Source organism: Salminus brasiliensis, chromosome 21 (assembly GCF_030463535.1).
Source record: "Salminus brasiliensis chromosome 21, fSalBra1.hap2, whole genome shotgun sequence".
Lineage (NCBI taxonomy): Eukaryota > Metazoa > Chordata > Actinopteri > Characiformes > Bryconidae > Salminus > Salminus brasiliensis.
This window is the reverse complement of record NC_132898.1, coordinates 11,283,351-11,296,484: the sequence shown is the minus strand read 5'-3', so window position 1 is coordinate 11,296,484 and position 13,134 is coordinate 11,283,351. Positions and strand designations below refer to the sequence as shown.

Genomic DNA, 13,134 nt, shown 5'->3' with positions numbered 1-13,134 from the left:
TATGCTTTTTACAGTTAAGTATTGTATTCCCAATACTTTCTTTAATTCTCCTCAGGATATAGTAATGCATTTGTTTTGTCCTGTGTGTTTGTGTGTTGTGTGTGTGTGTGTGTGTGTGTGTGTGTGTGTATGTGCACGCATGCATGCTTTGTGGCAGTTAAAAGGTGTGGAAGTCTGAACTGTAAAGTGCTCTAAACCTCAACTGGTGATTTTTAGTCCTACCCAAAGGACCTGTGGTGTTAAAGTTCAGTTTAATATCAGTGTACAAAGTATAAAAGTTCAAGAAAGTATTTTTTTTGCTCTTAATCTCTGCAAAGTTTTTTGTTCTTACATAAACTTTGTTCTATTTTTATTAATGTGTTTTTCATGGTACAAAGAGTATAGGTGGTTTCTTTTACAAACTATTGTGTAAAGGACATACTGAAAAAAAATGACCCATTTTGTTTGGTAAATATATGCTGCTGAGTTTTTATCGTGCATTGAATATTCACTATTATCTACTTTTCTATGGAACAAAATTGTCAAAGAAAAATGTCTTATATATTACATTAGCCTGAGCATTACGTAGAACAAACTTAGATAATTTGCAACTCTAATCATATCTAAATAAATCTAAATAGGTTAACATCTTACTTGACAGTCAAACACTAAATAAGAGCTAAATGAAGTATGTGAGAAGTGTGTGTGAGGAGTAGAGGTTCCTGAGAGTGAGTGTGTCAGCTGTCTGTGTGCTCAAAGATAAGGCTGAGTGTTCATAGAAACCTCTTTCTCTGGAACTGCAGGCCCACTGCACCCTCCAAACCCAATCCCCTCCCCCGCCACCACTAGCGCTTTGCCTGTCAATAACACACATACACACCCCCAAGCACACACACAGACACACAAATTGATACACAATCATCCACAATCAATTCATAGACAGTTAGAGTTAGTGGATAATCATCTTTTTTTATTACAAAAGCAGTTACATTTTGCATCTCAGTTATATAGTTTGTTTTCATTTGCTAACATTGCTAATTTCTACAATGATTACTAGTTATTTTAACACCAAAACATAATATGGAAATCAGGTAACACTTTAAAATAGTTAATATTTAGTTTATGTTTGAGTTTGGCACATGATCTCATGGCCAACTTTAAATCAATGAATATTGCATATTGCATTCTCAAATGATGGATTAGGTCCATGCTTAGGTCTTGAATATGAAGTGTAACTTCAAAGTAATTTAAATAATAGGTTGAATTACAAAATGTTTGCATATGGGTGAAAAAACCATAAGCACTGTACCATTTAATCAGATTAATTTATCAAGCTACATGCATTGACAAGCTAAGTAAAAATGCTAACTTGTCTTATCATAGCTCTGTAGTGTTATTTATTGTTAGACATCACAATAAAATGTGCATTGATTTGCTGCTTGTTAATAGTTTTGACACTGAGCTGTGTGTGGCCTTGCAAATGTTGTACTTTAATATAAAACATTTACATTTTAGGAATTAAATAAAAACAACACCACCAACATTTAGATTAACATGACAGCAGATTTGTTTTAAGGGGTTTTGTCTTTTTTACCTACACATGATAAGGAAATGTTTAGAGATAAATCAACTGACATCAATATTGTTCAGTAGTGCATCAAAATGGAGGGTTTAAGTTAGATAAAGTTAATTGCTATACATTATACATTGGCTTTTTATAGTAGTGTGCAGCAAAACCCATCAAACATACACAGTAAGGCATTGTGGTGGCTCTGTGTTCTGGTGCTGCTTTGCTTCCTTTGGCACTAGAAAACATGTAAGAAAACATCATGCTCTCTTGGATGTCATGACCTTATTACAAACATATATACATTTATACATTTTGCTGATATTAAACCTCGTTTGCAGTGGAGGTTGAATAATTTTGAGTGTTCATATGTTTACAGTGGTCTGCAACTGACTAAGGACAGTCACAATGTTTGCGTGTGTGTATGTGTTGACCATGTGCCGCTACTACCACATTGATCTTGATATTCTCTTATCACAATACAGCAGCTCGTACAGACTGAGCCACATCCCTACACACACACTCACACAAACACACACACACACACACACACACACACACACATTCACTCTTTCTCTTTTTAAGGTTAGTTGTGCTTTCATCACATAAAGTACACACACTATTGAAGCAGTGTTAAGGCTTTAGCATAATAAAACAATACTATTACCATTATGTGTATGATTAAAAATTCATTTTGGTTTGAGAAAAATATTCCTGAAAACTGAACAATGAACAATAAAAGTAAGAAGCACTTTGACTACCAAATGACTAGGCCAGTCTAAAGCGTGCAGCATTAGCTCCATGGTTATGTTCTCAATCTCTTTGTAACTTTTACCTTTCTGTGCAGTACAATGAAGCACTCCATACTTGGGTAAATTTGATTTGATATGAAATGTATCATTTGGCAAAAACTTACTATATCAAAATTTTTAACAATTGTGGTAATAGGAAGCATTTAAAAATACTTAAATACTTAAAATACTTAAAAATCAAATCGAATGTATTTATATAGCACTTTTACAACTGGTGTTGTCACAAAGCAGCTTTACAAAATCAGCACATTTTGCACAATGTAAATTACAGAGGCATAAGATTGTTAGCTTTTTAAACTTCAATGCAAAAGTAAAGATACAAACTTCGGACATCAAATAAGTCCAAAGTATCACTTTAAAATGTTCCCTGTCCTGTGGTTGGACTCCTTACTGGTCTAGAGCTGCTCACCGTTTGATATTCAAATTTCTGAGTAGGCGTATCCTGAAGACTGTAAACTGTCCCAGCCGCACCCACTGGCCCTCCAAATTCACACAGCTACTACTGCTCCACACAGAGATAAGACCGAGAGCAGATCAGTCAACTGACTTCAGCTGTGTGTGCCTTTCTGTTGCAGAGACACCTAAGAGTTTACCTGATTCAGGACATCACCTGTGAAGGTAAGACCAAAACACACACCTCCATAGAACACACTATTATTCCAAATGCATGTATATATAGATAATTTAAAGAATGATAACAATTTTAATAATATATCATTTAAATGTTTATAAAGTCAACCATGTAAACAGAGAAGAAAAAACAATTCTTAAATACAAAATCAGTTCTTATTTTTGGAAAACGTAATACTATATTGAATAACTAATTGAATATTAACAGGGTATGCCACTTGAAGTATAAGGATTGTGTTCCAGTCTAATTTGTCACAGGGGTGAAACAAACTCGCTACAAAGAAGAAACAAAATAGTAAAATGTTAATAGTAAGGATAATGGCATAAACTTAACATGTTGCAGCATTTACATGTTTCTTTTGTGCCTATGTCTGTTCTGTTATTTTATGAATTAGACAACAGACCAATGTCTGAAGACGTAATTCTGTATAATCTGATACTTTTGTGGTAAATGATGATGACCATTGAAAAAATGTCCAACACAGTGAAGAAACTGTGGAAGTTGGACCAGAGGGAGATTTTTTACTTATTAAATTTGTTATACTTCACATAGAGACAAATGTATTAGGCTCAACTGAAAAAAAACAAAAACAAAAAAAACTACACACTTAGATGAAATGAATTGAACAGTGCTTTTGAATTCCAGTGATTTTATTACTTCATGTTATATGTTGCATGTTTCATAATGATTCTGTGGTTTTTGGAGCATACAGTTTATTCTCCACAATGAGATTCCATATGATTCATTCTATATACAGAAAATAATCATAATTAAACAAAACCAGGATACTCTTTCTGACAGATCAGCCAAAACTATACACATCAAATTAGCAACAATTCCTACCTACTTTGGCCTGGTTCATGATTTTACAATAATACTTATTCATAGATAAAAAAAAAACACATACAGTATTGCTATTCAAACAATGATTAAATTATGGCAATGTTGTTTTGCTTTTATTCCCATACATTGTTTTATTAACATAATTTTATTTAAATAGGTTAGGTAGGTATAACATATAGGTAGAACATATTAACATATTAAATATGTTTGAGTAACAAATAATTAAACTTTATTTTATTGGAAAGCTCCCTGAACTTTTTAGTTTACAGACATGGGGAAAAAATAATGAGTCGGTATGAGACCTGTACATACATATGGTAATTTACATTCAACATTAAATGCAAACCCATATTTAAGCATTTATGAATGCTGTGATATTAATGTTTCAGCTTGTTTCAGCTTAATGTACACGTTTAAATATTCTTAAAAAGTAAAAAATGTATTTAATTACCCAATATATCTGATTAGCACATGAAGGCTTTATAAATATATTAGTACAGTCCCCAATAATAAAGAAAAGCTATCAGTTACATTACATAAGACTTTTTATTGAACAGTTAAAAAATATAGAAATAAAAATGCAGTATTATAGTATAAAGTATTCAGGCTACTTTACATTATAATTGAATACAACTGCCTTGTTTTGTTGTACAATATGTAACAACATGTGCTGTACATTGTACAGCGCATCAGTCTTTTCATTAATGTATGTGAATCCCTTGAAAGAACAAGTGTTGTTTCTAATAGTGCTTGTCGTTAAAGCCTGTAATAGACTTGTGTATTTTTAGTGTTCACTTTCAGCCACAAGCAAATGAGGATCTTTTAAAGGGAAGTTTCCATGTAGTGGCCTTGATTAAATTTCGTTGTGCCCCAAAGTTAAAGAAATACAGTTGAAAGCAACTGCAGCAGGGAGCACTTCAGCTGTACCATCAAACTATTTGACTATCTAAACATGACAGTTTTACATACACTTTAAATCCAGCTCTGTGCATATATTTGAAAACATATTGCATTTCATTATACACAATACTGGTATAGAAATAGTTTGTGGTAATTGGTGAAGTCATATGACCAGAAAGATTCATTTACAATTTGGCAATGGAAGTGGCACTTTGCGCTACTGATCCATGATCTCTCTTTTTAAACAGGTAAATAAATGAATAATAGACATAATGCCCTTTCAAAGTAAAGAGCTGTGAATGAAACATGTTTTCATGATCCTTTTAATTTTTTTTTTTTATCATTTAACCATTTCCAACTTAAAAGGATCTATTCAATATAAAACTTGTTAAACTCTTACTGGTTACTTTTGCTATATCTCATGGCTGTAAGTGGCTTAAGCCCTAGTTACAATTCCAAAGCATATAACTGGACAACAATATCTAGGGGAGTGTTTTTGATTGTTCTTGAGAACCCTCACATAATAGGTTGTTAAATGTGATTTCTGAAATACACATATTTAAGAAATGCATAGCAATTAAAGAATTCTAAAGCAGTAATGAGCATGGATGATTGTATTTCAGAAGCTGAAGGATGATGGAGAATCCCTCAGAATCACAATGGGTTTCCCCCAATTTGGTCAGTTCTGATTCGCTGGCCAGTTTTTCAGGTGATTCAGGACTCCTGCCACCCAGACAGGAAGAGGAGACTTTTTACTCCTCAGAAACAGACTACAGTCTGCAATCATACTTCAACAGTGGACAGAACAGGACTCCCTCTGCATTTAGACAAAGCCCAGGTAAAGTAAAAATCTCCAGGTCAAGCCAGGAGTCAAGCATCAATCTGAAGATGAAACTGATTGATAAGACTCCCATTTTAATCTAAAATATTAATATTGCTACATTAGTTAATTCATTTGAAATAATATTCTAACTAAAAAAACAGGAATTAATCTGAACCAATACAACATATTAACACCTATTTACATCAATATTTACCTTTGTTTCAGAATATCACTAACATCACCATGTTGTTATCAATGATCTAATCAATCTAATGCTTTTAAAAATACTATTTAAAAAACAGGTGCTTACAGCTGTTTACGGATCATTTAACGGATCGTCCATTTAATGGATCAACTGAATTTTTTATTCAAGTCAACCTTTTTCCTTTTCCTATTTTCTAAATTGCATTTTAGAGATACAAGTTAATGAAACAACAGCTATAAAAAGATTTGTATGTTTTTTTGCAGTGCGACAGGTTTACACATCTCCCTCATTTCTTGGTAATCTTCCATGGCTGGACAGTTCAGGAGGCCATTCTCTGACCTACAGCAGTCCTTCCACAGCCTGGGCATCCAGCTGCTTTACGAAACCACCCCTACACCCTCACACCCCTCCACCACTTTACCCCACCAGCCCCTCTTCCTTCCCTTCCCCTGGACAAGATGGCAAGGATTCCCTGAAGGCAGAGCGTCTAAGTCCAGTGGGAGGAGCTGGAGGAACCTTTCTGAATTTGGGTTCCAATGGGGGTGTGTACTCTCCTCCTCATACACACATGCTGGGCACCTATAGCTCATATATGCCCCCTTCACAAGATTATGGCCCCACAGCGCTTTACTCCACCGCAGGGGCCTGGATCAACCCTCCATCATTTTCACCAAAACTAAGGAATAAAATTAGACTCTCTCCTCCAGGTGAGTCAGAACAGTTGATTTGAGTAAAGACACTGTAAAAAATATGCACTGGTTTTAAGTTGGTGGTTTTAATATTTTATCTGTGGCTTTTATTATATCTTAAGGATTAGTATTCAGTAAATTCAGGAAAAGAAATGCAAACTGAGTTGTACCAGTGGGTAAAAAGCCAGAAACCACAGGTGTAATTTTGAGATTACCCTCAGCTAAAGCATTCCACCAGTTGTCTTTTGTTCTGCGTGATAGTTCTGAATATTTCAAATACATTACAAATACAATACAGTTTATCTTCTCTACGGATACTGCAAACAGACCAGGTAAATGCAGAGGTTCTGCGTGAATAACTTTGTATATTTGTGCCACAGATGCTCGTGAGTGTGTGAACTGTGGAGCTACAGCCACTCCTCTGTGGAGGCGGGATGGGACAGGACACTATCTCTGTAATGCTTGTGGCCTGTACCATAAAATGAATGGCCAAAACAGACCGCTTATCAGACCCAAGAAAAGACTGGTGTGTTCAGGTTTCTAAGATTTAAGTAAATTAGTTAATATGTTTTAGCTAAAACGAACAGTTGCAAAAAAGTTACAACAATTTTCCTTTTATTCAAAATGTAGTATATTAGCATATATGTGATTGGTGTCTGAAACACAGTTGCTTAAAACTGCATAGAAATATGTAACCTCAAATAAATCAGCTTTCATGTTTTTGTTATACTGCCATGAGTTAAATGGATAAAAGTATATAGCATAACAGAAAAATGTAGCAGCCATTTGAAGCATAAATGTATTACATTAACATGTAAAATGTATTACACTATGGCCAATATTAATAACAGAAGTAGTAACTGACTGCCTGTGTGTTGTGTTAGATTGTGAGTAAGCGCGCTGGGACACAGTGTGCCAACTGCCAGACCAGCACCACCACACTGTGGAGACGTAATGTTAATGGGGAGCCAGTGTGTAACGCTTGCGGACTTTACTTCAAACTGCACAATGTAAGTATGTCTTACAAATCAAGTTATTACTGTCATTTTTCTGATTTTCTCATTTTTGCATTTCACATTGTATTATTACATGAATTTCCAGTTTGTTGCAAAGGCAAAAAAGACAAATATAGTAAGTATGTAAAGAATGTTATTGTTAAAAATAATGTGGTCTGGACTAAAATATTTTTAAGAGTTATTGGTGAAATAAGTAAACACAATATAATGAGGCATAAACATCATGTGGAGGTTGATATTTATTGTAAATGCTTATAATGAAACCACAGGTGAATAGGCCATTAACCATGAAGAAGGATGGGATACAGACACGAAACCGCAAAGTGTCCAGCAGGAATAAAAAGGGGAAGAAAAGCGGGGGAACAGAGCTTTACCCCGAGCTGGGCCTTCCTGTAACACAAGATGAGTGTGTGGGGACCTTTTCGCTACCACCAGGGCCCCTACTATCATTTAACACCAACACACACCTACCATACACACACCACCCAAACAGCAGCATAGTGCCAACACTGGTGTAAAAACAGCTGCTTAATGGACTTAATGTGTTTGTGTGTGTGTGTGTGTGTGTGTGTATATATATATATATATATATATATACACACATACAATTAAGAATATATATATATATATATATTCTTAATTGTATGTTCAATGATATATAAATATTATGTATAATGTATAATGATATATAAATATTATGAAAAAGTTGATGAACCACATAAATTATGCATTTTATTCAGTAACTACTATTAGTCATTTGCTATGCATTATGGCACTACAGTGGCATGCATGGGCACCCCTGGTCAAAAAGTCTGTTACTGTGAACAGATAAACAAGTAAAAGATTACCTAATTTATAATATACGTAAAGATGGCAAAGTTCTTCAGCATTTTAAACAAGATACAAGATACTGTTTTATTTCCATCTTTTATGGTACTCTGCATGGTCAGTACTTAGTAACACCACACTGGCAAGTGCCACTGTTTGTAAGTGCTCTTAGTAGCCAGCATGTTTTTCATACACTGCTCTTTTGAGGTCTAGCCACAGATTTTTAATCATGTTTAGGTCAGTGATTTTTTCTCTATGCAACTGGCTGGCACACAAGTCCAAAGCATGATCGATCCATCCCTATGCTTTACAGTTAGAGAATTGTCCTTTTCATGAAACTCTGTACCATTTTTCTGCAAACAACTTTGCCCATTTGTTCATTGCACCACTACTCCAGAACCTGTGGAATCTTCCTGGAGCTCTTTTGCAGTCAAAATGTTTTGATTTGCCTTTCTAGAAATCCTATTTTGCAGTTCTGTCATTAAGTTTTCTTGGTCTTCTAGATCTCAACTTGAGGTCCACCATTCCTGTTAGCTTCCATTTCTGTATTACACTACAAACTGAGGTAACAGCTACCTGAAAACACTTGCTATCTTCTTATAGCCTTCTCCTGTTTTGTGAGCATCAATTACTGTATTTGATTTTAAGAGTGCTAGGAAGCTACTTAGCGTAAATTCTTAATATTGGGACAAGATTTGAGGAGTAAGAGTATTTATAATGCTTTAAACTTTGCATCAACTGGCCTTTAAAAACCAGCTAAGGCATAGGTACAAACCGGATTCCAAAAAAGTTGGGACACTAAACAAATTGTGAATAAAAACTGAATGCAATGATGTGGAGATGACAAATGTCAATATTTCATTCGTAATAGAACATAGATGACAGTCTATGTCTAAAAGTTTAAAAGTTTAATCTGAGTAAATGTAACATTTTAAAGGAGAAATATGTTAATTCAAAATTTCATGGCGTCAACAAATCCCAAAAAAGTTGGGACAAGGCCATTTTTACCACTGTGTGGCATCCCCCCTTCTTCTTACAACACTCAACAGACGTCTGGGTACAGAGGAGACCAGTTTCTTAAGTTTAGAAATAGGAATGCTCTCCCATTCATGTCTAATACAGGTCTCTAACTGTTCAATCGTCTTGGGCCTTCTTTGTCGCAGAATGTGGTCTGGCATTATCTTGTTGAAAAATGCAGGGTCTTCCCTGAAAGAGATGACGTCTAGATGGGAGCATATGTTGTTCTAGAACCTGAACATAGTTCTCTGCATTAATGGTGCCTTTCCAGCCATGCAAGCTGCCCATGCCACAAGCACTCATGCAACCCCATATCATCAGTGATGCAGGCTTCTGAACAGAGCGTTGATAACAACTTGGGTCCTCTCTGGTCCGGATGACATGGCGCCCCAGTGTTCCATAAAGTTGTTTGTGTCGTTCCACAAATCGTGACTCATCTGACCACAGAACAGTCTTCCATTTTGCCACACTCCATTTTAAAAGACCCCTGGCCCAGTGCGCCTGAGCTTGTGGAGCTTGCTTAGAAATGGCTTCCTCTTTGCACTGTAGAGTTTCAGCTGGCAACGGCGGATGGCACGGTGGATTGTGTTCACTGACAATGATTTCTTGAAGTATTCCTGAGCCCATTCTGTTATTTCCTTGACACTGGCATTCCTGTTTGAGGTGCAGTGACGTTTAAGGGCCCAGAGATCACGAGCATCCAGTAGAGTTTTACGGCCTTGACCCTTACGCACAGCGATTGTTCCAGATTCTCTGAATCTTTTGATGATGTTAAGCACGGTTGATGAGGATAACTTAAAAGTCTTTGCTATTTTACGCTGGGTAACACCATTCTGGTATTGCTGCACTATCTTTCTGCGCAACAATGGTGGAATTGGTGATCCTCTTACCATCTTGGCTTTAGAGAGACACTGACACTCTGAGAAGCTCTTTTTATACCCAATCATGTTGTCAATTGACCTAATTAGTGTTAATTGGTCTTCCAGCTGTTCGTTATATGCTCAATTTCCTTTTTCCAGCCACTTATTGCTACTTGTCCCAACTTTTTTGGGATTTGTTGACGCCATGAAATTTTGAATCAACATATTTCTCCTTTAAAATGTTACATTTACTCAGATTAAACTTTTGATCTGTCATCTATGTTCTATTACGAATACAATATTGACATTTGCCATCTCCACATCATTGCATTCAGTTTTTATTCACAATTTGTTTAGTGTCCCAACTTTTTAGGAATCCGGTTTGTAAGTCATCAGAGAGAATAAATCTCTTTATGTGCCCAAACTTTTGCATTTTTTTTCCACTTTAAAACTGTACAAAACAAAAGGAGTACCCTAATCTTCTTATGTTGAAACAAATGTTGCCTCTTTTGCCTCTAATTTCATGCCTTTTGGAGATCTGTTCTCTTATCCTCACTTAACTATTCACAGTAACAGAAATTCTAACTGGGGTGCTTAAACCTTTGCATGCCATTGTATGTAGTTTAGGTGTTTAGAAATATTAATAGTGACATCCTTTTTGTACAGGCTTATTCTTAGTCTACATTACTAAACAATGAACAGTAAACTTTAATCTAATTACTGAACTACATTACAGAACAGTGTAATGCAATTCTAAGACCATTACATTTAACATTGTTAATGCTAATTTGTTTTATTTGAGTTAACTCTGGAAGAGGAAACGTTACTAAATGATTAAAAAAAAAAAAAGTATTTTTATTTTGTATACTTGTATACATGTATACTTGTAAAGCATAAATAAAGTTTGAACTTCCACATCTTTTGTGAACTGTGCCTACTGATTTTTGCAATTTGACAAAGCATAAAAAATGCAACTGCAATTAATTAACAATGTTCAGAACTGTTTTAGCTCTTGTGGTTTAGTCACCTGTCGAGTTATAATACCACCATTGTCCATTTAGTCCTGTCCCACATGCAAACTAACCACTTTCCATAAAGCTGCCAGTGACAAAGCATTTCACTGGACACCCACTTGTGCCAAGACCTAAATATAAACCATGATAGTTTCGTCTGTATGTATAAGATTCCCACACAACAGCCAGGGTGCAGGTGCAAAATATAGGTCTGGATTAAAAATAAGAATAACATAGATGAACCTGAACATGAGGTTCATTTAGGGTATCTACTAGTCAAATATCTACTAGTCATTGAACCTTAAAACTTTAACAAACAAACTAGAGCAGACTTCTACATATTTATTTTGTGTGCACTTCTAGTTAGTAATATCTCCCTCGAATTACCAAACATACATAAATCACTGTTAAGGCCATAAATAGATTACTATACATTTTTATCATTTAGCATTGGTTTACACACTGTGCAAGATGACTTTTTTTTCCTAGTACAGAACACACTTGCACTCAGGCACTCTCTATTTCAGTTTATAATAACAATTGGATATCTTTGCACAACAGGATATAAGAGACTGTGATACTAAGATATCAGATAAATATTATGAATCAGTGCTCCCAAGTCTGTAAAGTCTGTAAAGGCTCTTTACACTGACACATCTTCATTACAGATACAGTGCATCCGGAAAGTATTCACAGCGCTTCACTTTTTCCACATTTTGTTAGGTTACAGCCTTATTCCAAATTGTATTAAATTAATCTCTTTCCTCAAAATTCTACACAAAATACCCCATTATGACCATGTGAAAAAAGTTTTCTTGAGAGTTCTGAAAATTTATTAAAAATAAAAAACTAAGAAATCACATTTACGTAAGTATTCACAGCCTTCGCCATGAAGCTCAAAATTGAGCTCAGGTGCATCCTGTTTCCACTGATCATCCTTGAGATGTTTCTACAGCTTAAATGGAGTCCCCCTGTGGTAAATCCAGTTGATTGGACATGATTTGGAAAGGCACACACCTGTCTATATAAGGTCCCACAGTTGACTGCATGTCAGAGCGCAAACACCAAGCATGAAATCAAAGGAATTGTCTGTAGACCTCCGAGACACGTCTCGAGGCACAAATCTGGGGAAGGATACAGAAAAATTTCTGCTGCTTTGAAGGTCCCAATGAGCACAGTGGCCTCCATCATCCGTAAATGGAAGAAGTTTGGAACCACCAGGACTCTTCCTAGAGCTGGCCGGCCATCTAAATTGAGCGATCGGGGGAGAAGGGCCTTGGTCAGGGAGGTGACCAAGAACCCGATGGTCACTCTGTCAGAGCTCCAGCGTTCCTCCGTGGAGAGAGGAGAACCTTGCAGAAGGACAACCATCTCTGCAGCAATCCACCAATCAGGCCTGTATGGCAGAGTGGCCAGGCGAAAGCCACTCCTTAGTAAAAGGCACAAGGCAGCCCGTCTGGAATTTGCCAAAAGGCACCTGAAGGACTCTCAGACCATGAGAAACAAAATTCTCTGGTCTGATGAGACAAAGATTGAACTCTTTGGTGTGAATGCCAGGCGTCATGTTTGGAGGAAACCAGGCACTGCTCATCACGAGGCCAATACCATCCCTACAGTCAAGCATGGTGGTGGCAGCATCATGCTATGGGGATGTTTTTCAGCAGCAGGAACTGCCAGACTAGTCAGGATAGAGGGAAAGATGAATGCAGCAATGTACAGAGACATCCTGGATGAAAACCTACTCCATAGCGCTCTTGACCTCAGACTGGGGCGACGGTTCATTTTTCAGCAGGACAACGATCCGAAGCACACAGCCAAGATCTCAAAGGAGTGGCTTCAGGACCACTCTGTGAATGTCCTGGAGTGGCCCAGCCAGAGCCCAGACTTGAATCCGATTGAACATCTCTGGAGAGATCTGAAAATGGCTGTGCACAGACGTCTCCCATCCAAC

The 13,134-nt window shown here is 36.4% G+C and overlaps 1 protein-coding gene across 1 annotated transcript; it reads left to right on the top strand.

Moving 5' to 3' along the window:
* Positions 1 to 2,890: 2,890 nt before the first annotated feature.
* gata1a (GATA binding protein 1a) lies at positions 2,891 to 9,093 on the top strand. Its single transcript, XM_072665842.1, has 6 exons — positions 2,891 to 2,976; positions 5,356 to 5,570; positions 6,024 to 6,467; positions 6,830 to 6,975; positions 7,334 to 7,459; positions 7,735 to 9,093. Exons 2-6 carry the CDS (start codon positions 5,366 to 5,368, stop codon positions 7,981 to 7,983), a joined length of 1,170 nt encoding a protein of 389 aa, XP_072521943.1. The 5' UTR covers positions 2,891 to 2,976; positions 5,356 to 5,365; the 3' UTR covers positions 7,984 to 9,093.
* Positions 9,094 to 13,134: the final 4,041 nt, after the last annotated feature.